General features: G+C 43.1%; 1 protein-coding gene across 1 annotated transcript; it reads left to right on the top strand.

Annotated features, from left to right (window-relative positions):
• Positions 1–130: 130 nt before the first annotated feature.
• On the top strand, positions 131–26,251 carry SRSF12 (serine and arginine rich splicing factor 12). Its single transcript, XM_073626923.1, has 5 exons — positions 131–360; positions 10,286–10,390; positions 16,039–16,142; positions 16,508–16,631; positions 25,771–26,251. The coding sequence occupies exons 1-5, from the start codon at positions 296–298 to the stop codon at positions 26,102–26,104; spliced, it is 732 nt and encodes a 243-aa protein (XP_073483024.1). The 5' UTR covers positions 131–295; the 3' UTR covers positions 26,105–26,251.
• Positions 26,252–27,640: the final 1,389 nt, after the last annotated feature.

Genomic DNA, 27,640 nt, shown 5'->3' with positions numbered 1-27,640 from the left:
GACGGGTCGCCTAATCTGACAACTGAACAACGAAACACAGGCACTAATCTCCAGGGCCAGCAGGGCGGCTGCTATCAGGCATGCATTCCAAACCCCAAGATGGACACAAAGACACTTCCGGCCCCGCCCCCTCCTGCGGAACACCTTCCTATCACCGCTTTAGCGCTGGACACACCCCCTGACAACGAAGTGGAGCCCTTCGCCTGCCCGCCTCCTAAGGACGATAGAGAACGCTGTACCGGGGCTCGTCTATAGAGGCCGGGGATCCCGCCGGAAGTCATCGGTCGCCAGCACCATGTCCCGCTACTCTAGGCCGCCCAACACCTCCCTGTTCGTCAGGAACGTGGCCGACGCCACCAGGTAGGAACAGCCCCTTGTGTGTTGTGTGGGAGCCCCCCCCCTCTCCCGAACATTCTCCATTCCAGGCCTACACATTCCTGGCCGCATGTGGCTTGTACGGCCCTTTCATACTTCTCTACCGGCTCCCTACACCTGAGGCCCTCCATTGATACACTGAGGATTGTTCTAGTACAAGAGACACGGGGGTGGGGCAGAACAGCATTGGGGCACCCTGGGTCCAATTCACAAAAGACAGTTCAACACTTGACACGGCTACTCCTCAATTGTCACACCTTTAAGTGATTTATTCGTGGATTTTTAAATTTTTTTTAATAAAACATCTCATACTTCACTGTGTAATGGTTTTGCACAGAGCAGTCCTGATCCTCCCCTCTTGGGCGCTCCTCTGCACCCCTGGCTCCCCCCTGCTGCGTGCCCCCGTAGCAAGCTCTCATACGGGCTTGATCCCAAGCTGGGCAGTGTGCTTCCATAGACGCACACAGTACAGCTCGGGATCTGCCTCCATCCCCCCTCTGCTCTCTCACAGGCTGTGATTAAGGATTTGCTCTGGCGTGTTTGCAGCTCCACGTGCCTGCCAGGAAGCTGACCCTCCGCAGCGCAAATCACAGGCAGTGAGACATTTTTCCGATCGACTGCACAGACCTGTGATCGGCGCTGTGGAGTTGCGAACATGCCTAGGCTCATCCTTAGCTGTGATTGACCAATGGCTCCCGCTGCTGCCTTTATGACCAGAGGGGAGAGAGCCTCTGCACAGCGTTGGATGAAGATCAGTCTCAAGTAAGTATGTAAGGGGGCTGCTTAACACAGAAGGTTTTGTACTGTAATGGAGAGAATGCATTAAAGTGATTCTAAAGGAAACCAATTTAAAAAGAGGAAGAAAAAAAAGTTGCTTACCTGCTCTGTGTAATGGTTTTGCACAGAGCAGCTTCGATCCTCTACTTTTTGGGTCCCCCACCAGCACTCCTGGCTCCATCTCCTAAGCTTCTTGCTATGGGGCACTTAAGCAGGCTTGCTCTCCCCGCCCCCCCCGCTCTGTCCTCATTGGCTCACTGTCTGTGCTTGACAGCAATAGGAGCCAATGGCTCCCACTGATGTAAGCCAATGAGAGATACCCAGGAGAGCCACTGCTCTCATGCACATCACTGGATCAAGATTGGGTTCCGGTAAGTAAAAGGCTTTAGTGGGTTTTGTTTTTTTTCTGTAAGGCCCCTTTAAAATAGGCAGACCAATTGGGTCCACCTGTCAGTTTTTTAGGTGGACCTGATCAGACCATCCACTGCCTTCTGTGGAGTGGTGGGCATTAAAGGACATGTGTCCCTTGACATCTGCTGACATCTGATCCTATCCGCTAAAAACAGGTGTTCCCTATCCATCTAGTGCAGTGGATTCCAAACGGCGGCCCTTTACTTGCCTTTATCCGGCCCTTGGGGCGTATTCCTTCTATTGACACCACATATGAGACACCATTCCTTCCCACTGGCACCAACAGTCTTGGGTACGGTTCCTTCCCGCTGGCACCAACAATTGGGGCACGGTTCCCTTTCCCACTGACCACAGGCGCCATGTCATTTTCTTACTCCCTCTGACCACCAAGCCTGAGACATTGTTTAATCCAACTGACACTTGGACATTTTCAACTCCTGCTGGCCACACTAAAGTCTGAAGGACCGTAATATGGCTAAGAAAGTTTGGAGACCCCTCTTCTAGCAGATTAGATCAGATGGCAGCTGGGTGTAAACAGGCAGGCGGTCCATTTACATCTGACTGCCCATAGAGGAGAGCGGACTGTGTCTGTCTGTTCTGCATTAGGGGAGTGGACATGGACAAGCCAGCTCAGTGGGGATCAGAAGATTGTTTTCTCACTAAGCAGGTGGGCTCCTGGTGGAGTCTGCCCCATGTGAAAGGGGCCTAATGCATTAAGGCACCTTTAGAACCACTTTAAAGTGGAACTTTATGACAAAAAAATACAGTTGTGGAGCAGACAGGATTTTTAATGCAGAAGAGATACTAAGTTTCCCCTGCATTAAATTTATGTTACCAGCCTGTACAGTGTACTATGCACATGTACCATTTCGGCAGTGCCGAGATGAATGAACTCCCACGCGTGCCTGAGAGTGACTTCAGCCTAGGCCAATAAAAAGGGTCAACCGCCTGAAGATGTCAGCAACTGGTGAGGGGCTCTGGGATGCTGCATCACTGGAGTAAAGGGAAGTATAGTTCCGGTTTAAGGTGGAACTATACTCCCCTCCTAATGATGCAGTGTCCAAGAGCTCCCCACCAGCTACTGATATCTTTGGTCAGTTCTATTTTGGGTTCCAGTCCTTGGCCATGCTGAGATGATGTCATTCCTATGCTAGTTCATTCAGCTCGGCAGATCCTGAAATTGTACGCCCAAGCAGGTAAGAAACTTAACACAGATTGCCTAAAGGGGAATTTCTTTATCAAAGCTGGAGCAGCTGTGCATGGAAGCCAACTAGATTATATCTTTCAAAGTTTTCCTATTCTTTATGGCCAAGGAAGCTGCCATCTTAGCCTGATCTGCAGTTATGGTGATGCACATGTGATCAGTAATGACACCAGCTATTTGATGTCTTGACAGTTCAGTTCAGAGCTGACATAAGCACACTGACAACCATGACCATTATCATTCAAGGCATGCCTTGAATGTAACAGTTTTTGGAACCAGCAAGGCCCTGTTCACACTTGTGCTTTACATGCACTTTGGGTGAGGTGCATTAAAAAAATCCTGCTTGCTGCATCTTTGATGCACTTTCATCAAAGTGCACATTATATAGAGTTCAATGTTGATGCACCTAAAGTGCATGTAAAACACACCCAAAGCGCACTGCACAGATGTGAACCCTGCCTTAAAGTGGTTCTAAAGGCAGAAGGTCCTTACCTAAGCCCCCTCCAATCCAGCGATGTTCTCAATAGCCACGGCTGCCCTGGGACTCTCCCTATTCATTGGCTGAGATATCAGCGGGAGCCAATCAGGTGTCAATCACAACCAGACAGCCTATGAAGAGAGACAGCCTATCAGGAGGGGGGCAGGACCGAGCCATGGCTCCATGTCTGAATGGACACGCAGAGGCTTGGGTGCCCCCATTGCAAGCTGCTTGCTCTGGGGGCACGTGACAGGAGGGTGGGGCACCTGAGGAGAAGAGGATGCTCAGGGCTGCTCTGTGCAAAACCACAGACTGCACAGAGCAGGTGAGTATACCATGTTTGGTTTTTTATTTTTTGCCTTTTAATATCACTTTAAAGTGAAACTTAATGTGAAATATAAAAAATTGCAGACTTTTTTTTATTGTAGTGTTTCTTCTGCAGTAAAGTACTTGCCTGCCTATTTACAATCTTCCATAGAATGTACATTGAGCTGCTCATATGCAGCTCAGTTTACATTCCAGCACACTGCCAGTGTCAGAATGACTGTACTCCGGCACCTCTTTGGCAGTGATGTCATCCCCACTGGCCAATCGGAACAGCTCAAGACAGGAATCCGGGGAGATGTGGGCTGGACCATTGGAACTAAAGCTCATCCTAGATGGGCTACAATTTTGCCAATTTAGCAGTGACTGGCTAAATTTCGATTAATCTATGGTCATTCCTGCTAGAGAGAAGCCGACCTGACAATCGGCTTCTCTTGAATGGGAACGTTGGAAAATGTTCCTTCATTCGGCTTTAATGCAGCACTGATCAGTGTATTCTGACAGCAGTGGAGTCCCCTCTGTGCAGAACACAATATCCGGTAGGTAGGGGTTAAAAAGGGGGCGGAGGAGTGGGTGAAAATACCAAAGTAACCATTTGGCTCAAATATACCCAGAACCATTAGGCTTGGTTCACACTGTTACAACTTGGGATCTGACTTGTGAGACCCGAAGTTGCATGACATGTGAAATCCCATGTTAGTCAATGAGAGCTGTCTTTATTGAGCACTACTAAAGTTACTCCAACTTTAGACAAGGTTGCTATACTACTTCAAGGTGACTTCTATCCGATTTGTGCCCATAGACTTTAATGAGTCGCCTCCAAGCCGGATCATCATCTATATTGATGTGATTTGGATCCAACGTTACAGGAAGATTACCCAGGCATTCCCTGCGGTGTAGCACCTCCCTTTCTTCAAAGTAGTACTCAAGTCTAGAGGTCGACCGATATATCGGCCGGCCGATATTTGGCTTTTTTTTACTTAATCGGCATCGGCCAAATGTGCTGATAAAAAAAGCCGATTATACCTTCAGCAGGACTTGAAAATGACTTCTGTAATATAAGTCAATGCAAGTTGTCTGAAGTTTTCTTCTCTCTTCCCTGGGCAGCCTGCCAAGTCTGATAAGAAGATACATTTGTATCTCTTTCAGGTTCTTTTATCAATAGACTGAACTCTGTGGAGAAGCTCTCAGTTTAACCATTTAAAGACTAAATCTTTTCTGACACTTGTTGCTTACAAGTAAAAATCCTGTATTTTCTGCTAGAAAATCACTTGGAACCCCCAAACATTATATATATTTTTTCTAGCAGAGACCCTAGGGAATAAAATAGCGGTTGTTGCAATATTTTATGTCACACGGTATTTGCGCAGCAGCCTTTCAAACGCTTTTTTTTTTTTTTTTTTTAAATACACTAATGAAATAAAAAAAAAAAAAGCAGTAAAGTTAGCCCATTTTTTTCGTCCAAAAGTTTTGATTACCTGTTTTTGTGTATTTAATATTTAAGATATAGTTATTTTTTTTTTATCTAAATTCTACATACAAGTGAACTGATTGGAGGTTTGTTTTGTTTAATAAATGTTTAAATATAAAAAAATTTCTGTATTACTTAAGGCTGCTTTCACACTGGAGCGGGCATGCGTTGACAGTAAAACGCTGTTAGTTTTAGCGGCGCTTTACCATCATTTTAGCGGCGCTATTCGGCTGCTAGTGGGGCGCTTATAACCCAGCTAGCGGCCGAAGAAGGGGTTAAATGCGCCCCTGAAGCGCTGCTGCCAAAACGCTTTGCAGGCGCTTCGGCAGCGGTGCCCATTAATTTCAATGGGCAGGAGTGGTGGAGGAGCGGTATACACCGCTCCAAAGATGCCGCTTGCAGGACTTTTTTTTTAACATCCTGCCAGCGCATCGCCTCAGTGCGAAAGCACTCGGGATATCACACTGAGACTGCAGGGGAGCCGTTTTACAGGCACTATTTTTAGCCCAAAAGCGCCTGAAAAACGCCCCAGTGTGAAAGGGGTCTAACTGTCAGATTTTATGAGATGAAGGGAAAAAAAAAAAAAATCGGCCTAATATATCGGCCCAAAAAAATCTGCATCATATATCGGCCATCGGCCACCGCGATTTCTAAATATCGGCTTTGGCATCGGCCAGAGAAAAACCCATATCGGTCGACCTCTACTCAAGTCACCTGGCAAAGTTGCACAACTTTCAGGTCGCAGTAGTGTGAACCAAGCCTTAGGGTCTATTGACACTATCGTGTTGCAGTAACACACATTATACAGTATGTGTTGGTGTGATGTAGGTTCATTCATTCTGAATGGGTACTCTAAGCACCTTGCATTCTTTTAATGCGACGCAGTAAACCAGAATGGTGTTAAAGTGTAACTAAAGGCAAAACTATTTTTTTTTGGACAGAGTGAAGAGGGATTAGAATACCTTTCAGTTTTTTTTTATTGCTTTCTGTGTCCCCTTTAGGGACATTCCCCCTCTCTATTTGTCCTGTTTACTGTTATCATTGAAAGTAAAAGAAAATTTCAAATTTTGGGTGTTCACCTGAACAGTGAAAAAGTGGAAATCTTCCAATGGGGACACTAGTGCTACCGATACCCCTCACGTTTGAGGGATGTCCCCTCACTTCCTATTTTTGCTTTGGAATAGAAAGTAATGGAAAATCTCCCCCTCTATCCAAAATGTTAAAAAAAGGTTTTGCCTTTCAGTTCTACTTTTTAAAGCATTTTTTGCACATTATGCATTTGTAAAAAGTGTGTAAATCTAGAAAAGCCTAGAAACAAGCATGGTAAACATACAGGGCCTAGGGCTCCTGCATGTTAATGAAATTGAGGTTATGTATACTATCATGTGATTACCTTAGAAGCAGCTTGTTCTTGTGGTGTTGGAAACAATACATGTTAGGCTTGATGTACAAGGGACGTTTTACAGCCTCTCCTGAACGATTGAACTTGACAGATAGTAACCCACGTTTAAAACGTACGTTTTGCTACGTTTACATGGCGCATTTAGTGGCGTTTGCGCTTAGAAGCGTTTGAGAAAAATTTTTAATTTTTTTTTTTTCAAAATAGCTAGAAATGAAAAACGCATGAAAAACTAAACGCGAGTTATCGCATTTTGCCGCATTTAGAAGCGATTGAACTGCCTCTAAACTCAGCATCTGAACTAATTTTTTTGCTTTCCAAAAAAGGCCTCTAAACTCAACTGCCTAGAAATGACCCTGTGTACATGTACTGATAAGAATAACGTAGAGGAGAGTTCAGGAGCAGTTAAAAAAATGCTCAAATACCAGCAGCGTACATGAGGCCTAAACTGAGAGCTCTCTTGTGTGACTGCACTTGTAGTTTGTTTAATGTACATAAAATGTTATAAAAGTTATAAATGATTTGGTAGGTCCATGTCAAATTTAGGTGATGCTGTCGCTACGGGGTTTCGTCAGTTACAGAATTTCCAGTGTGACATGGCCCTTGCAAAACTTGCAATATTTACCATGCATTGTGTAGGAGCGATTGCTGGTGGATTTATGGAGATCCTCCAAACAAAACATAGGCTGAGTGACAGCAGTGTGAGCCAGGATGAGCAAAAAGCTTCTTGTAATTAAAAAAGTAAACATTGCAACATTTTGGGGTTTTAGCCCTTTCTTGGACATAGCATACATAAAAGTGGAAAATAAAATGGATGATCAATTAAAGGCTCTTGTCAGTTACATTTTGTCATTTTGACATTGAGGTAAGTAAACATTGTGTCTAAAAATGTTGTTATACTACATTAGATTGACCAAAAGTTAAAGGTTTCTAACTCTAAAGCAATGGTTCTCAACCTAGGGTACACATACCCCAGGGTGTACTGGCCAGAAGGGGGTACTTTGGAGAGCAGATCAATGATCTACCATTCCTAGTTTGCAACATTATTATTCTATATGGGCCATAATTATTGGGGGACAGTGTTTTTCCAAAATGTATCCTTTTACAGACTCACAATATTGCAATTGCAGAACTTAGTCTTTGGTGATGTAACCAAAAAATAAAAAAGGTAAGGGACAGCACAGTGGCTAGCACTTCTGCCTAGCAGCACTAGGGTCTTCAGTTTGCATCCTAGCCACGGCACCACCTGCCTAAAGGTTCCACCCACACTCCAAAGACACACTGGTAGTTTAATTGGCTGTCTAAATTGGCCCTAGTACAGTGGGTATGGAAAATAATCACCCCCTTTTAAAATCACATTTTGTTGCTTTGCCGCCTGAAATGAAGACACACAGTTTTTGTTTTATCCAGCTGTTTTTAATCAGTGCAATTTATAAAATTATAAGTGAAAGCTATAACACCAACATGTCAGAAAAAGAATAAAAATCAAAAAACAGAATCGTTGAGTTGGAAAGAGGATCACCCCCTCCTAAATGACTTATAAACTCAAGCTTTCCTGGAGCATTTCAGTCCCTTTATATAGTGCAACTGAAGCAAATTGGTCAGAGGCTACCAAGAGGCCTACAGCAACTCTGAAGCAGTTGCAGGAGTTAATGACAGAGTGGTCATTGTGTACATGTGACAATAATACCACAAACTCTCCACAAATGTGGCTTGCCTGGGAGGGTAGCAGGAAAAAGCAACTGAAAGGCCACATGCAGTCATGACTGAGCTTTGCCAAAACGCACCTTTTGAAGGTTCTGAGGCCAAAAGAAAAAAGGTGTTCTGGTCAGACGAGACTAAAATTTAATCATTTAGCCTCCACACCAAACAATATGTCTGGCAAAATCCAATACAGCTCACCATCCAAATAACACGATTTCTGGATGTGGTAATATCCTGTTATAGGGGTGTTTCTCTGCAGCAGGGACTGGAGCACTTGTCAGGATAGAAGGGAAAATGGATGGGGCAAAATACCATCAAATTCTATAAGAAAATCTGCTGCCCTCTGCCAGGAAGTTGTCAATGGGAAGAAGATTTACCTTTCAATATGACAATGACCCAAAGCACACAGCGAAAATGACCACACGGTGGTTGAAGGAGAAAAGGGTAAATGTTCTTGCATGGCCTACTCAGAGCTCAGACTTAAACCCCCATCTGTGGAATGACTTGAAGACTGCAGCCCACAAACGGTCACCATCAAATTTAACTGAACTTGAGCACTTCTGCAAAGAGTGGGCAAATATTGCAAAGTCTAGATGTGCAAAGTTAGAGACATATCCCAACGGACTAAAGGCTGTAATTTAAAGCAAAAGGTGGTTCAACAAAATACTGACATTAGGGGGGTGATCCTTTATCCAACTTGGTGTCCCCCCCCCCCCTTTTTTTTTTTCTGACATGTTGGTGTTAGATCTTTCACTTGGATGTTATAAGTTGAGTAAATACAGCTGGATAAAACACAAAACTGTGGATGCCTTCATTTCGGGCTGCAAAGCAACAAAATATGATTATTGTAAAGGGGGCAGGTAATTATTTTCTATACCTGCTGTATATGCATGAATGTTTGTTAGGGACTTTAGATTGTAAGCGCCTTGATGGTGCTGCCCATGTATCCAGGCTAGCATAGAAAGTCACAAGCACCCCTAAAAATTTGTTTTTTTTATTGTTCATTGTAGTGAGTGACAACTAATAAAATCTGATGTTTTAGTGCAGGGATCCTCAAGCTACGGCCCTCCAGCTGTTGCGGAACTACACATCCCAGGAGGCATTGTAAAACTCTGACATTCACAGACATGGCTAGGCATTATGGGAATTGTAGTTCTTGAACAACTGGAGGGCCATAGTTTGAAGACCCTTGTTTTAGTGCCTTGCCTTTTCCCATCGTCAAGGTAACTTATTTCATTATGTTGCTTTAGAGATTGGGACTCTTACTGGGCCCCAAATATCAGCTTAGCTTATATGTGATCACTTTTTCACAATAAAACAAAAATATAGTATTTCCACTTCACTCCATGACAACATGACACACGAGGGAGGACATCTGCCCAACTGAAAGGGACAAGAATGAACAAGATATAAATTTTGGCTCCTCATCAAGGACTCAGTGGTGTCTGGTCCTATTCAGTGGAAGTATAACTATCCAAAACTAAGTAAAAAGTTTTTCCTTTAGAGTAGAGTTTGATTAGAAAGTTTGTCAGTTTTTATTGCTGTCTGTGCCCATGTAAGGAAGAGGATGATAGTTGGACTGGCTTGTATCCGTAAAATGACCACTAGCTCCTTTCCTATCTTCCCCCTTTTTTCTGTCACCTGGGAGCTCCTTATGGGTTGGCCTTGATGGGAGCCCAGCTAGGATGTGTTGCTGGGCATCAGGTGGTCTGCATTGTCTTCACCTCCAGCAACCAGGGGTAAACATTGCAGATGCAAACTGCCCTGGGCTGCTCAGAGGTCACTCCGCTGCATGATTCCTCCAGGCCCAGACCACACTAAAGTCTCTGGGCTGATTAGCTATAAATGCCAGTATGTTACACGTTACTTTGCTTGGGAAAATATATTTGTGCTTATAAATTTTATAAGGGGTATCTGAGCCTGGGGATGATCCTTGAGGGTGGCATGTTGGCCAAAAGGATTGAAAACCACTGCTTTAGAGATCAGACATTGTATAAAAAAAAATGTATGGGTGTTTTATTTTTATTTTTATTTTTTTAAGTTATCTAGTGCAGATCGTAGAGCACACAAGGTAGTTTGTTTGAACTGGCACAACAATGAAGTTGCACTATCAACCTTGTTTCTCTGCCTTACACACTTCAGGCCGGAGGATTTGCGGCGTGAGTTTGGTCGGTATGGCCCAATAGTAGACGTTTACGTTCCTCTTGACTACTACAATCGTCGCCCCAGAGGATTTGCTTATATTCAATATCCTTTATGTGCTTGTGTTGATGTTCAGGAGCATGAAGTACCTACCTCCTAATTGTATGTGTATTTATTTCTCTGTCTCAGAAAATGTAAAGCAGTCCACAGTAGCTGGCAAGCACCCCAAGGTTTGAATGAGCCTGGTTAGATAGAGCCAAGCGTAAAGCCCACAGACACCTTTGAAGTTGCAGCTTCAAGGAATAAAGAGGGAGGGTGGAAAGAGATAAGAAAGCTGGAAGAGGGCAAGTTCTTGCCAAGCACTAAAGACACAGCCTGCTGCAAGCTGAGGGTTCAAATTTCCTACCTTTATATCAAAGCAAAGTTCGATTTGGTTGATCCTTGTCCAGCTTCACCTTGCAAGCCCTAAAGAGTAAAGGTCAAGGTTCAAGATCAAGTCAAATGAGGTAACCGCAAAAGTTCCTTTTTTGTATCCTGCTTCTCAAATATGTTTGATTAGTTAAAGTTGATTCTGAGTGTAAAGTGAAGTATTTATGGAAGTTCTAATTAAAGCAGCAGTAGCCACAAGTTTTTGGGGTTGTTCCGTACAGTACTTTGTTATTGCATTTACCTACTTAAACTTGTATTAATGTTAAAATTGTACTCCTCAAAATCAGTTTGTTTTTGTTGGTCCTACAACTGTTTCAGTTTTTCGGTAGATACTGGAAGTTGAATTGCACCCCTGCTTCTCTTATAATTTTATATAAGAAAAATGGAAAAACAAATTGATGGGAGCACACCTGTGTAAAGAGTGTGGCAGATAGGCAAACTCAAGTCTACAGATATCACCACCAGAATTCAGAAACCTTTATTAAATAGCGAAATATTAGTATTGGATTAACTGACTTTTAAATGGCCATTCTATGGGCAGATCATTTAAAAATGTTCATAAAATGTTTTCCATTGCTATAGAAAATGGAAGAGCAAAACTTCTCCCCCACCTCCCTCCACAGATAGCATAGCACAGGGGTAGGCAACCTTAGAGAGATGGAGACCTACTTTAACAACCCTGATGAAATCCCAAATGTAGATCGCAAACGCAGTGGACATTGTGTTGCAAGAGAGTGCAGGGTTCAGGAGTGCATCGCGTTCAGTGAAAGGTGGTAAAGAACACTGCTGTGGGGGTGGTCCTGCCCATAACAGTATCCACTCTACCTTTTTCTCACACTCTCACACTAGTGTCGTCTTCCCGCCCATAGCATCCTACCTGTGAATACATGAGACCGAGAGGCAGCACAGTTATGGACAGGGGGCAGGAGCTGGCCAAAAGACTTTTTTCATATTAACAAGCTGGTGATTGGCTGCTTTGAACTTTGCAAGCAATCATCTGTGGGTTAACTAGAAAAGTTAATTTGGCCAGCTCCCGTCCTGAGCTGTGCTGCCTCTCACTTTCTGCTGTTCACTGACAGTGGCGGGGGAGGCTGGAGGGGGAAGAGAGAGAAGGACCGAATTCTTGGTGGAGGAGGCTGAGGGCGGAGAGAGGACCGGCAGGGTCAACCTGCCACCTACCCGCGGTCGACAGGTAGCCCGCGATCAATAGGTTGCTGTCCCCCCGACCTAGGGGGTGTGACAGCAGGACTTAGAGAAATGGCAGTACACTGATCTTCTGCCGGGAGTAAGTTTTGCACCTTGCCCTTCAGTTGTCAAATGTCAAAACTTAAGTTCTGGGTTCTGCATTGGGGTTATCAACTTAATTTATGGATGTTGAAATACTGCCTCAACCTGACTCAAGAAAAAAGTTGACTATACTGTATGCCTTGTAATACTAACTTGCTTATATGTCCTTTTTTAAATATTTAGATTATGATCAGTGGCGTTTTCCAGGTCCTGGCACAGCCTCCTATGTGACCCAGTCTCTGAGGACTCAAATGTTGCCTAAGGCCAGTGGAATTTATCAGTTTGTGCACAATTAATGTAGCAATCTGCTTGCAGAGGTTCCAAGCACCCATCCACGACTTAATCAAATTCTGACTCTACTGGACCTCCACCTATAAATGTGCCTAAGGACCTTGTTACCATCCTTCACTCAAATTCAAAGTCCCTACAGTCTTTTGAACAGCCTGTATATCAGCAAGTTCATATGTGAGAAATATATATACAGCAAATAATAAGTAAATGTCTGATAATTTAACAGGGATATAACGTCCTGGTTGAAAGACATGCGGGAAACGCACACTGCATAAGCGATGTGCCCGGGACACCAAAGAAGCAGCTGAAAACAAACTCCAGTTTCAACCTTATTAAAGATAATAAATGTGTGTGCAGTTTTGAATTTTTGAGCACATATAAAGAAAAAAAGCCCCATATATATCTGGGTCCCCTCAGGAATGCTATGGCATTCTACCTACCCTAAAAAAAATTCCTGTGTGCGTATGTTGGCAGACGGACTATACTGTAGGGCTTAAACAACAAATTATTTTATTTATTTATGGTACTTGTATAGCGCCATCCATTTACACATTTACATATACATTGTACATTCACATCAGTCCCTACCCTCAAGGAGCTTACAATCTAAGGTCCCTAACTCGCATTCATACATACTAGGGACAATTTAGACAGGATCCAATTAAAGGGGTTGTAAAGGTAGTTTTTAAAAAACAAAAAACAAAAAAAACAAACATGTTATACTTAACTTCACTTTGCAGCTTGTTTTGCACAGAGTGGCCCTGAACCTGGTCTTCTGGGGTCCCTCGGCGGCTGTTTCAGCTCCTCTCCGCAAGGAATCACCACTTTAATGCGAGCTCTCTCACATGGTGGTTAATTCTTGCGGGCGCGCTCCCTTGATACAGCTGGCGGCTATAGCCGCTCACTGTGTCACTCCGCCCTCCGGCGCGCCGCGTCATTGCATGTGATTGACAGCAGTGCGAGCCGATGGCTGCGCTGCTTTCAATCCATCCACTGTAGCCATTCAGCGGTCAGGCTGAGTGGCAAAGAGGATGACGGGAGCGAGCGCGGGACTTTCAAGGGGTCAGGTAAGTAAAACAGGGGCTGGGGGCAGCGGTATTGTCGGAAGTTTTTTCACCTGCATTCCATTCACCTTAATGAATGGAATGCATTAAGGTGAAAAAACGTTTACCTTTACAACCCCTTTAACCTACCAGTATGTCTTTGGAGTGTGGGAGTAAACCGGAGTACCCGGAGGAAACCCACGCAGGCACAGGGAGAACATGCAAACTCCAGGCAGGTAGTGTCGTGGTTGGGATTTGAACCAGGCGGCCCTACGAATTGATTAATCGACAACTAATCGATTGTGAAATTATTAGTTTACTATTTTCATAATCGATTAATCGGCCAGTAACATAATGGGGTGAAACAAAAACTAAAATGAGCCCTTTATAGTACAAAAAGAGCAAATAATCGCTACTGTAAATATTACTTTCACAGTTCTACAGTAAAAAAAGAACCCCTTAGAGTAGTGATTATCTGCTTTTTTTTTTTTTTTTATCTGCCCAACAACAAATTGGCCAAAAAAAAGGCAAAAACACGAATCACAGCAAAATCACATGCGCAAAACGCACACCGAAAAGCACTGCAGAAACAGATCAAAAGCAAACTGCATAGGTGTGTACCGAGCCTAATGCTGGCCACACGGATCAATTTTCAGACGACTAATCTTTGTATATTCGCTGAATGAAAGAATGTTTAAAATTTTCACTTGTTTTTAACATTGTTTTTAAAATGAATGTAATTTCTGAACGAAAACCACATACACTGTCTGAAAATTTCTTTGACCAAGAAGTTTTCTCATTTCCAAATTTTCCCATCACTGTGGTTGAAAATGAATGTCGATTTGACACCACTAATGATTAAAAAATCGAACAAACGCTCTTAAAATTACTTTTTATTGTTTGTTTTTTTTTTTTTTTTTTAATAAAAAAAAAAGTGATCTCTGAGTCTATTTACCAGATTCACCCTTTAATAGTATACCTCTTCTAATAGTACATACAGTATATCTCTTCTGTCTGTTATTCTCAGAGTGGATTAGATATTTCGCTCCCTAACCATATAGTTGGTTATTTATATTTACCACTGCATAAAAATATTTAAGGATAAATTGCCTTTTTTTAAAAAACTTTACATATTAACTAAATTATACACCACGCTTTTTTTTTTTTAAGGTTATTAACCAATTAATCGAAACAATAATCTGCCCACTGATCCATTATGAAAATAATTGTTAGTTGCAGCCCTACTATACTGTAAGACCAGGAGAGGATCCTTGCAATGAGGATGTTACTGTCACATTCAGAGTATACTCTGCAGCAAGCATAAATGCTACTGCAGGCTGGTTTTGAAAACGGTTCTCTGAACATGCTCTCCGCAAAACCTGTGGGTGTAAGTTGGAAGAATTTCTCGTGCGTGCATAACTCCTTTAAGAGATTTCTTATCTATCAGGCAGCCATCCTTCATATTGTGAATCATCTCCCTCTCCATATAGCTAAGGCTGTTTTGCTTAAAGTGACTGTAAGGGTCATTTTTTTTTTTTTTTAATCAACATATTATACTTACCTCCACTGTGCAGCTCCTTTTGCACAGAGTGGCCCTGAACCTGCTTTTCTGGGATCTCGCGGCTCCTCCCTGTATCAGATCACCCCCTGGGAGAAGCGCTCTCCCGGGGGATTACCTTGCAGGCTCGCTCCCGAGTCCAGCATGCGGCGTCCATAGGGGCCGAATGCAGGACTCGGCCCGGCGTCCACGTCATTGGATTTGATTGACAGCATCGGGAGCCAATGGCTGTGCTGCTATCAATCTTTCCAATCAAGAGCCGGGAGCCCGTGGAGAGAGAGACAGCGCGTCCCTGCCAATTGAATGAAGGGGTTCAGGTAAGTAAAACGGGGGGGGGGGCGGTGACTGCCAGGGGTTTTTTCACCTTAATGCATACGATGCATTAAGGTGAAAAAAACACTAACCTTTACGGCCCCTTTAAATCTGGTTGATTGTTTGGTCTGGACCGATCCAGCACTCCTTTTCCCAATGTCACAGGTTAAATATCCTAATCTAGGCTTTTACCCTGTAAATATTTTTTTTATTAATGGAGCCCATTTCCAGGTGCCTGACTTGTGTGGGTCTGGTGCATTGTTAACATTCTACACTGCTCTGCATTTGAAGAGCAGTAGCATACCCCCAAAATTAGGCTGGGGAAAGCATGATCTATGTCAATCTGGCTTGTGTTTATAAATAATTTTACCCAACCATTTCAAATACAAGATGCATGATAAATGTATGTGCTGTCTTTTTTGCTTTTTTTTTGTTTCTCTTTCTGTGGCTTCATTGTAACATTGTGTTTTGGGGTATTTGTAGGTTTTGTACTAAAAGTTAGACAAGACATTGTAAGCAAGCTCCTTTTTTATTTTAATCTGACGCACAATTCATTCTTTGGGTGGCAAGAAAGAATACACAAACCGCTCAAGGGTAAAAAATATTTTTTTAAGCATGTACAGTTTTTATATATTTACTATTTTAAGCTTTAATATCATCCAATGCTTAGGGTCACTGCTGCTTTAAATAGACTTTTTTTTTTTTTTTTTTATAATTAATTTTGTGGATCCTTGAACTCTTACAGCTAGCCTGGGTTTTTAACTTTTTTTTAAAGTTGTGTGTATATAGCGTTTTGTACAGTACACTGCAAAGTCTCCTTAACAGACAGCCAGGTTTGAAGATGTGCGTGATGCTGAAGATGCCCTTTATAATCTAAACAGAAAATGGGTTTGTGGACGCCAGATTGAGATACAATTTGCTCAAGGAGATCGGAAAAGTAAGTACTTGTTTGCAGGTGTGGCTAATATTAGTGGATCAGGATTATAATGCATGTCTTATACATTCTTGGAAGGTTCATTTTACAAATGTGATGGTTTATTCAGTAATGTACATAATCATAACACATATACCGATTGTTGGCTATGTCCGTATTTCATTCGTCATTGTATATGATTCCACAATATATTTCATTTAGCATATAGTATCTTTTGCTCATAGCTGCTATGAGCAAAAGAAGGCCTTTTGTGGTCAGAGTATATATTATATTAGAATATTATTCTTACAACTTGTGTGAACAATAGATTACATTGGAAAAATAGTTCACAGCCATTTATTCTGCATCCATACAATTTTGAATTGTAGCTCCTGTGCAAATGAAATCGAAGGAGAGACATGCAAGTTCCCCAGTTGATCGTAGGAGGTCTAGAAGCCGCAGTAGAAGACGTACACGTAGTCGAAGCTCTTCTTGGGACCGCAGCAAGAGGAGGTAATGCAACATGACATCTCTTGACTTTGTATATAATATTTAGATTCACTTCTGTTTCATCACATGTTCCCTTCTGAGCTGGAAGCCTGTGAAGCTGAAGACTGGGGCTGCTGTTGGTGAAGGCAGATGCTGAAGCTTGTGTTTATTTCTTATCGTGCATCACGCGACACAGAGCCATAGTAGTTACTATGTGGGTTATAGGCCACCTCCAGGTGCTGAACACTGGCACGCCCTAAATTAAAAAGTGCACTCCCTATATAACCCCTCCCACTGGTGGGAGTACCTTAGTTTTTTTGCCAGTGTCTAAGGTGTTGGTCACGAGTAAAGATGAGCAATCGTTGCTGGGGCTAGCCATGCAGCCAGATACATTCAAAGTGTCTTTTTGGCCGAATTGAATGGTACCCGGGCCTCATATCCGAAGAAACGAGGTCTTACCTGTAACGCTTCTCTTTTTAGAGGGCTGGACCCCGGGATCCAGTACTTTTTGGTATTAAGGCCATAGAGTTTTACTGGCAGTGGTGCTATTACAGGTCCAGGATTGTGGGTTTCCTCAAGGATCCCCAGCTCCTGAAGGTTTAACGGTGCCCACCATGAAGATTGGGCCTGTTAATTTACCACAGAAAACCCTGCAGCATGAAAGGTAAGTGGAGTTTTCTAAGAAATTTTCAAAACTTTCTTATGTCTCCTTTAATGAGTAAATGTTGTCATGCCTATGTGTCACCACTGAGGGCTGTATAGAGCACTTACGTCTCATGCTTCTCAAAGAGCCCACGATGTGTCCAGGAAACAGCAGTTTTCTCTTCCTCCGGCCGGCAGCAGACCTCCGGTAAGTCTGGGGGGGGGTTTGCCTCCCCACCAGACGCCCCCCTGTGCTGTTTTTTTTTTTTTTTCTTCAGGGAAGGAGCGCTTAAAAAAAAAAAAAGACGCGCGAACGGCACACTGCTCGGCGGCTTCCAGGGCCCCCTCCGTCATTTCTCTCCGTTGATCCCATAGGAACGGAGCCCGTGCGGGAAAAGCTTTCTTTTGAAAAAGAGGAAGGGCTGTAGAGACGGAGGGGGGTGGGGCTTAGTGCTGCGTTGGCGTCCTCCAACGCCCAGCGTGGGGAATGTGTGTTTTAAAGGCACCATTGTTGCTGGCAAGCTGCAGAGGGACACACGAGCGAAGGTATATATGAGGTTTGGTGACGGGCATTCCTTTGACTCATTTACTACTGCATCAGGCTGAGCATTAATAGCAGCAGCAGAGCTGGACTATTGCTCAAGAAATGCATGCATTCCTTCTGGTAGTACCTCTGCTTTGTGCATCAGGCTATGGTCAGAAGGGAGGTTAAAATCGCCTCAAAAAAGGACTCTAGAAAGACTATAGTCACTAGGGAGCCTAGACCCATCTCAGAAAAGAGGGCATCCTCCCCTGAGAGTAATATGGCTGGTCAGAATGAGCCATCAGGAGGGGCAAGTGTTGCAGCTGCTTTTAGCATTTGCAGCCCCAGTATATATGTCTAAGGAGGGTTTTTCTCCAGCCATTCTAAGTTTGGAGCAAAAAATTGATGCTTTAATCGCACCCCAGAGTGGGACTAAGCATATCAGGGCCCCGTCCATTGCTTAGGACCCTCATGCTGAGGAACAAGGGGCGAGAGATGATGAATACCTCTCAAGGGACCAGGAAGAGGCTGATGTCCGAAGAACCTGATCTGAAAGGATCAGGTTCGCAAGAAAGGTTGTTGGTACAATCTCTCACTGAACTGTTCCGCTCCACATTTTTACTGCCAATAAGCACAGTCAGTCGATGAGCCCACCTCTGGTTTGGGTTCACTAAAGCCTTCTCAATCTGTTCATGCTTTTTACTATCCATTCATGGCTAAAAAAGCTTATGTATTCTGAGTGGGAGCACCCAGATAAAGTTTTTTTTCCTCCAAAAAGTTTTCGATACTTTTATCCTATGAAGGAAGAGTTCTGTAAGAAATTGGGATTTCCAGCAGTTGATGCTGCTATATCCTCTGTACCTGACTTGTCCAGTAGACAATGCTCATATGCTAAAGGAGCCAACAGATAAAAGTTTAAATTTCTTTTTAAAAGCTATATTTTGCTTGAAGGTTCAGCCTGCGCTGGCAGCAATCGGAGTATCTCAGTCCTTAAAGGACCAGTTTATTCCTGATCAGCAGGACCAAGATTTGGCCGGAATGTCAGAAGCATTGTGTTTTACAATAGACGCTATGAAAGAGTCTATTCTCCAGGCCTCACGGCCATGCAAAAGCTCTTGGCCAGTTTCCCATTTCATGGTGAACGGTTATTTGGAGATGATCTGGATAGGTATATCCAAAGAATTTCTAATGGGAAAAGTTCCCTTTTACCGGTTAAAAAAGTTTAAGCATTTTTTTCTTTTAAAATGTGCTTCTTCTCCAGTGCCAGGGGCATTAGCCTCCAGGCAGTCATGACGGCCTCCACCGTCTGGTCCCCACCGTCTGGTCCATGAGGTAAATCTCAGGGTCAGTCCCAGGGCCAAAAGAGTACCTGGGGAAGAAAACCCACAAAACAAAATACTATTTATGAAGGGGCACCCCCGTTTGCTCAAGTGGAGGGGAGGCTCCTACAGTTTTTCAAGGATCTGGCAGGAACAATGTCAAGACAGATGGGTAGCTTCCTCAGTTTCTCTGCGTTACCAACTAGAGTTCTGAGGGTTCCCGTCTCCTCGTTTTCTCAAAACAAACCTTCCCAGAGATCCAGTGAAAAAAGTCTCACTCGCTCAGATCGGTGGTCCTCTTAATAGAGCAAAGATTGGGGTTTTATTCAAACCTTTTAACGGTTCCAAAACCAAACGGGGTTGTCGGACCCATTTTAGATCTCAAAGATCTAAACCGGTTTTTGAATATCCGTTCCTTTCGCATGGAGTCAATCCGATCAGTCTCCATCCTACAATGGGGAGAACTTCTGGCGTCAATCAGCATCGAGGTTGCTTTTCTCCATGTGCCGATTTTCCCAGCTCACCAGAAAATTCTACGATTCGCGGTAGAAAATCTTCATTCCAGTTTGTAGCTCGCCTTCGGTCTAGCTACTGCACCTCGAGTGTTTACAAAGGTCCTGGCTCCTCCTTTAGCCAAGTTAGGGGCTCAAGCTATAACGATACTAGCCTACTTAGGCGATCTACTCTTGATGGATCGATAGCCCACTTAAAACCAAAGTTTGGTCACCACAGTCAGCTACCTGGAATACCTAGGTTGGATTCTCAACCTAGAAAAATCCTCCTTAAAACCATCAATGAGATTGCAGTACTTGGGGTTGATCATAGATACAGCTCAGAAGAGGGTGTTTCTGCCCCAGGAACGGATCAGTTCCATAAGGGAACTGATTCAATTGATCAAAACAAAGAAGAATCCTTCTATCCGACTTTGCGTGAAATTATTGGGAAAGATGGTGGCTTCTTTCAAGGCCATTCCTTATGCGCAGTTTCATTCAAGACTGCTGCAAAACAGTATCCTGTCAACTTGGAACAAGAAGGTCAAAGCTCTGGAATTCCCAATACGTTTATCCCCCAAGGTGCGTCAGAGCCTCAATCGGTTAATATCCAAAAATCTTCAAAAAGGAAAATCCTTTCTACCAGTTACCTGGAAGGTGGTAACAGATGCCAGCCTTCTGGGCTGGGGAGCAGTCCTGGAAGGAGCGTCTGTCCAAGGGAAATGGTCGAGCGTCTGTCCAAGGGAAATGGTCCAAAGGAGAGATGACCTTGCCCATCAATATTCTAGAGATTCGGGCAGTACGCCTGGGCCTGGACGCTCAGACTACAGAATTGTCCTGTCAGGATCTAATCCGACAATGCCACAGCTGTGGCCCATATCAATCACCAAGGGGGCACGAGAAGTCGAGAGGTGAATCCTATTCCATCTTCGTAAAAAAAACATTCCTTGCTTATCGGCAATTTTCATTCCAGGAAGAGAGAATTGGCAGGCAGACTACTTGAGTCGCCAACAATTGCTCCTGGGAGAATGGTCCCTTCACCTCGACATCTTTCTGTCAATATGCCAAAAATAAGGAGTTCTGGACGTGGATCTGTTTGTGTCCTCCAGGTTCAACAACAAGATCAACAACTTTGTGTCAAGGACAAGGGATCCGATGGCATATGGAACAGATACCTTGTTTTTTTCAGCGGGATCAGTTTTTCACTGATCTATGCGTTCCCTCCTGTTCTGCTGCTTCTGTGCCTTCTCACTGGATCAAGCAAGAAGGGAGGAGGTGATTCTTGTGGCCCAGGAGATCTTGGTTTGCCAAGATCGTAAAAATGGCAGTTTGGGACCCTTGGACCCTACCGCTATGGCCAGACCTTATCTCGCAAGGTCCAGTATTCCATCCTACCTTACAAACGCTGAATTTAGCAGTTTGGCTATTGAGACCCACATTCTAAAAGATCGAGGGCTGTTGGCTTCAGTAGTTTCTACTTGGTTAATGCTAGGAAGCCGGCCTCCAAAGTCATATACTATAGAGTCTGGAAGGCATATGTCTCCTGGTTGTAAATCCAGGGGTTGGCACCCCAGGAAATATGTCATAGGTAGGATCCTTGAATTCCTACCGATAGGATTAGAAATGAAGCTGGCCTTGAGTACTATCAAGGCCAGATTTCGGCTTTATCAGTGTTTTTTTCCAACAACCACTTTCTTCACACTCTCTGGTTCATAACTTTATTCAGGGGGTAGTGCAGATTAATCCTCCAGTCAGGTCACCCCTGAACCCTTGGGACTTAAATTTTAGGCCTGTTTACAGAAGCAGCCTTTTGAGCCAATATGAGATATTCCCTTGGTCCTCTTGACAAGAAAAAATAATTTTCTTGTTTGCCATATCTTCTGCAGGAAGAGTATCAGAGTTTGCTGCTCTTTCTTGTAAAGAGCCATATTGGTTTATTCATAAGGGTGAGGTTGTTGTATAGCGGCCTCATCCTGAATTCCTACCGAAGGTAGTATCGGTTTTTCGTTTAAACCAGGATATTCTTCCTTTTTAAATTTTTTTTTTTTTTTTTTTTTTTTTTTTTTTTTTTTCTCCAGAAACTCGTTCTGTGGAAGAAAGATCACTACATTCTGTTGATGTGGTGAGAGCAGTCAAAGTCTATTGAACATGTCCACTCAGATTCATAAAACAGATGTTTTGTTTGTGTTGCCAGACGGTCCTAAAAGAGGACAGGCAGTATCAAAATCTACTATCTCTAAATGGTTTCGTTAAGTGATTGTTCATATTGAAGCGCACTTCTCCAGGGCTGTTAGTGCTTCTTGGGCAGTGCATCACCAAGCCTCCATGGCTCAGATCTGCAAGGCCGCAACTTGGTCTTCAGTCCATACATTTACCAGGTTCTATCAAGTAGGTGTAAAAGGTCATGAGGATATCGCCTTTGGGCACAGTGTACTGCAGGCTGCAGTATGAGTCCTCTAGTCTCTTGGTGCCCTACTTTTGTTGTGTCTCCCTCCCTTCAGTTGGCATTGCTATGGGACATCCCACATAGTAACTACTATGGCTCTGTGTCCCATGATGTACGATAAGAAAATAGGATTTATATAATGGCTTACCTGTAAAATCCTTTTCTTTGAAGTACATTACGGGATACGGAGGTCCCTCCCTTCTTTGGTATACACGTGTATTGCTTTGCTACAAAACTGAGGTACTCCCACCAGTGGGAGGGGTTATATAGGGAGTGCACTTTTTCATTTAGGGCGTGTTAGTGTCCATCACCTGAAGGTGGCCTATAACCCACATAGTAACTACTATGGCTCTGTGTCCTGTGATGTACGTCAAAGAAAAGGATTTTACAGGTAAGCTGTTATAAAATCCTATTTTTTCGCACAGCTGATCACTTGTGCACTAAGAAGTGTGGCTCTGTACACAATTTCTGCTCCTAAATGACAGTGCTTGGCTGGCATTTAGTTATTAGTGTGACTGCCCCATTTTGATTGTGTACAGGCTAGTGTTTTTGCAAATTCTTTTAAAGCTGTTACCCAGCTTTAGTTTCAATTTTATATAGTTTGTTCGGGCAAAGTTGGCCTAAACAAACGTGTGTTTGGTTTTTGTTTTTTTGTTTTTGTTTTTTTTTTTTCCTTTCCCTCGCGAACATGTGCCATCACTGGATGTGCTGTATAAACTATGTAGCCAAAGCTACAAACTGCATACAGCACTGTTCCGGGTGCAAGACGAAACCTTCCTGTCTCACACCTGGAACAAAATAGTGTTGGTGCTTAGCCATTCATAAGCAGCTTTTGTATTCTATCAATGAATACAAAACTTCCTCTGGCTGAATCAAAGGATGGACTGATGTCACAATCTTAGACTTAGCGAATCAGAGGAAGCTTTGTATTCATTGATAGAATTCAAAGCTGCCTATGAATAGCTGAGCACCGCTCAGATAGATGCTGTTTTGTTCCGGGGGTGAGAACGGAGGGTCTCGTCTCACACCTGGAACACCGTGCCTTATATTGTATGTAGCATACAGTTTATACAGTACGCCCAGTGGGCGCACATGTTAGTGAGGGAGATGGTTCGTTCAGGCCAACGTGGCCTGAACAAACTTTTTAAACTGAAACTAAAGCTGGAGATCAGCTTTAACCACTTGCCGACCGCCTCCTGTAGATATGTCGGCAGAATGGCATGGCTGCGCAAAGTAACGTACCCATACGTTACTTTGAATGTGCTGCCCTGCGCACGCGCGCCTGCCGCAAGCTTCGTGAGCCGGGTCACAGGACCCGCGGACTCGATCGCCGTGGGGATACCCGCGATTTCCTCACTGAGAGGACGAACGGGGAGATGCTGATGTAAACCGCATCTCCCCATTCTGCCTAGTGACAGTGTCACTGATCTCTGCTCCCTGTCATCGGGAGCAGAGATCAGTGATGTAACACAACCCATCCCCCCTACAATTATAACACATCCCTAGTACTGACTTAACCCCTCCCGTCCCCTAGAGGTTAACCCCTTCACTGCCAGTGTCATTTACACAGGAATCGGTGCATTTTTATAGAACGGATTGCTGTATAAATGACAATGGTGTCAAAAATGTCCGCCATAATGTTGCAGTCACAATAAAAATCACTGATTGCCGCCATTACTAGTAAAAAAAAAAAAATTATTAATAAAAATGTCATAAAACTATCCCCTATTTTGTAGACGCTATAACTTTTGCGCAAACCAATCAATAAACGCTTACTGTGGTTTTTTTTTTTTTGTGGTTTTTTTTTTTTTTTGTTTTGTTTTTTTTGTTTTTTTTTTTTTACCAAAAATATGTAGAAGAATACATATCGGCCTAAACTGAGGAAAAAAAATGTTTTTTTTATATATTTTTGGGGGATATTTATTATGTGTAAAAAATAATGCGTTTTTTTTCGAAATTGTCGCTCTTATTTTGTTTATAGTGCAAAAAATAAAAATCGCAGAGGTGATCAAATACCACCAAAAGAAAGCTCTATTTGTGGGGAAAAAAGGACGTAAATTTTTGTTTGGGAGCCATGTCGCACGACCGCGCACTTGTCAGTTAAAGCGACGCAGTGACGAATCGCAAAAAAACGCACTGTTCAGGAAGGGGGTAAATCCTTCCGGGGCTGAAGTGGTTAAGACCCCATTCACACTAGCTTAGCGTGACAACTCACAAAAAAAAATCTAAATTTTTTCAAACCAATGTAAAAGGCAAATGTGTGTTTTTTCACTTGTCATGCTTGCAGTAACATTCATTGTTAATAGCACCCCAAACACACAAAGGAAGAAGCTTGTTTGTTTTTAGTTTTCGCACACGCAAAATTATGCAAGAGTACATAACAAGTGAAGCTTAACCTGTTCAGACAATGCAATAGCCAAACAACGGCTACAGCGCAGACCTGCTTTGCCGGGAGTACGTCTATTGACATCCTCCCGTGCCTGAGCAGCCTGGACGCCCTGCAGGGTGCACACGGCGCGCTCTGTAATCAGCGAGTCTATGAGACTCACTGGATCACAGATCAAAGTATGGGGTCGATCCCGACCCCTTACCACGTGATCAGCTGTCAGCCAATGACAGCTGATCATGTGATGTAAACAGAGCCGGTAATCGGCTATTTTTTCTCCTCGTGCTGACAGCGTGAGGAGGAAAAAAAAAGCCGATCACCAGCGGCTGTGAGAGGGACATCAGTTCCGATCACAGAGAGCTGCCGCCAGCTCCTCAGTGCCCACCTGTGCCACCTGCCAGTTCCTCATCAACAGTGCCGCCTCATCAGTGCATATCAATAAAGGAGAAAAATGACCTGTTTGCAAAATTTTATAACGAACTATGAAACATGATTATTTATTTTTTTTTATTTTTTTTCTCTTTCAAAATTTTCCATCCTCTTTTTTATTTAGCAAAAAATACAAATCCCAGCTGTGATTAAATACCACCAAAAGAAAGCTCTATTTGTAGGAAAAAAAAATGATAAAAATTTCATTTGGGCACAGTGTTGTATGACTGCGCAGTTGTCATTCAAAGTGCCTCAGCACTGAAAGATGAAAATTGGTCTGGGCAGGAGGGGGGTTTAAGTGCCCAGTAAGCAAGTGGTTAAAAAGGTACCTAAGATTCTTTGCTACGTTGTCGTGCAGCCAATCAGAATGATTGAGCTGTCCTAATTGTGAAGCGTGACAGCTGGTGGGGATTTGTGTTCCCGGTTGCCTGGCAAACTTTGGCTAGAGCGTGGAGACAACCATTTCTCAATTTTACTGAAGCACAACATAAGCTTTTCATGCACCATTGTTCCCATAAGCCTATCTCCATTCTAGATCCCTGGATCACATACAATTCCCAGGTTAACATAGACAGGATCTTGCTTTCTGTGTGACTGTACTCGGCAACTTGCTTTCAATGTTCTCTGGTTTGACCTTGTGGGAGAGACTCGCACCTCTCGCACCTCTCGCATTTCTCATCTATTCCTTTTTTTTTTTTTTTTTTTTTTTTTTTTAAATCTGCAACAAGTGCACAGGTCGGAAAACTTGAGTGCAGAGATCTTCCCATCTGAGATTCTGAGAGATTTACAAACCCATTAGGTCTTTAACCACCCAGCAGCTCCCAAAAGCTGAAATATCTTATGGGTTGTTAACAGGCAGCTAGAAAACGGAAACTAGGATTAGAAACCCACCATTTACTAGAATTCATGTTATTGTTTTTTTTACAGGGCAAGGCACAGAAGGCATTCATATAGTCATTCAAAATCCCGTTCAAAGTCGCCTGTAAGACGGTCAAGATCACCCCAAAGACATTCTTTTTCAAGAGGACGGTCTAGGTCAGCAGAGAAATCACCATCTGGCTCGCCACCAAAGCAGACTGGATCAAAGTCAAGATCTGGCCAACACCGTTCTGGCTCTGCAAAATCTCGCTCAAAGTCTCCTCGTCATAGACACTCTAATTCTAACTCGCATAAGGAAATAACCCAACACTCCCGTTCAAGATCTAGGTCACGGGGCTACAGGGGAAAGAGCAGCCGACAATCTGGTTCTGATGAAGATTAATGTCTTTCCTTACTGCACCAGAACATGCAGAGCATTAAATGGTTTGCATATTCCTGGTTTGTTAGGAATTGCTGGTCATATCATGTAAGCTTCCCAAGAAGAAAACTCTTCTCAACACTTCAGATAAATACAACTTCATCAAGAAAATGAGTGGAGGCTTTTTTTTTTTCCTTTAAAAAAAAAAAACAAACAGTATTTGTATTGCCTCCAATGTGTGTGCGTGTGTTTTACTCTTTTGTTATTAGAATTTCCTTTATCATATGTACTGAGTGCTGAATTTACAATGGCTAAATGAGCTAGTTTTTGTGAACTTTTTATAAGTTAATTGTAATGGTTTGTAAATTGGATCCTCATCCAAAATGGATATTCCTGTATTTGGAGGGATAAAGTTTGATATGTGGAGATTTTCAGTTTCTGGGCATCGGTGAGGAGATCCTGCCAGCTCAAATGAACTTTTAAGATGCAGCAGCAGATTGAACTCCTGCCCTGTTCCACTATGAGCAGAAGGGTCTACTTTGGGCGGAGTCTACTTTAAAGCCAATCTGTAGCCTTATTAAATTGGCCTTGTATGGTTCATTCCTCTGGGTCCATGTTTGGGCTGTGCTTTTCTACTTTTAGACTGCAGAAAAACAGGGTGACAACTATGACCTGTTTCACTAGCCAAGGTTCTGCACAGGAACCTTCAGGCAAAAGGCAGTAAACATGGGGCCAGGTCTCCTAAAGGGTACTCTGCAACAAATCAGAAAGCGCATGCAGGGTGAGCCAGCTATACTATCAGATTGTTTGGTAAAGCTACAGATTGCACTTTGAGAAGATCTTCTTGTTGTTTTGTATGTAACAGAACACATTTTTGACAAACAATGTCTATATAGCTTATGTTTACCTTTTTCATCTTTAGGAGCTCTTAAACGTTTAAGATATGTAACAGTTTTACAGTCATGTTTATGTAAAATGCTTTGTTTCAAAAAAAAAAAAAAAGAAAAAAAAAAACTCCTTGACAGAATGGCCGATGTATGCGAGTTTTTTTTTCCCCCCCCCCCTATAAGCTGGACTTGCACTAGTAGATCTGCTCTGGTGCCGCACCAGCCGTCTCTGCCCACACACAGCTAACAGAACACTTAACCCTTGATCACCCCTAGTGTTAACCCCTTTCCTGCTAGTGTCATTTATACATTGATCATTGCCTTTTTTTTGTTTTGGGGGGGGGGGGGGGGGGGGGGGGTTAGCACGGATCACTGTATTGGTGTCACTGCTCCCCAAAAAATGTCACTTATGGTTAGATTTGTCTGCTGCAATGGCGCAGTTCCGCTAACAATCACAGATTTCCGGCATTAATAGTAAAAAAAAAACAATTGTAAAAGTCCCTATATCTATCACATAGTTTGTAGACGCTATACCTTTTTGCACAAACCAATCAATATATGCTTATTGGATCTTTTTTTTACTAAAAATATGTAGAAGAATACATATTGGCCTAAACTGATGAATACTTTACTTTTTTTTTTAATTGTTGCTTTTTTTGTTTATAGCGCAAAA

Source organism: Aquarana catesbeiana, linkage group LG04, assembly GCF_042186555.1.
Source record: "Aquarana catesbeiana isolate 2022-GZ linkage group LG04, ASM4218655v1, whole genome shotgun sequence".
Classification (NCBI taxonomy): Eukaryota; Metazoa; Chordata; class Amphibia; order Anura; family Ranidae; genus Aquarana; species Aquarana catesbeiana.
The sequence above is the reverse complement of the archived record's forward strand: the minus strand, read 5'-3'. Positions and strand labels throughout refer to the sequence as shown.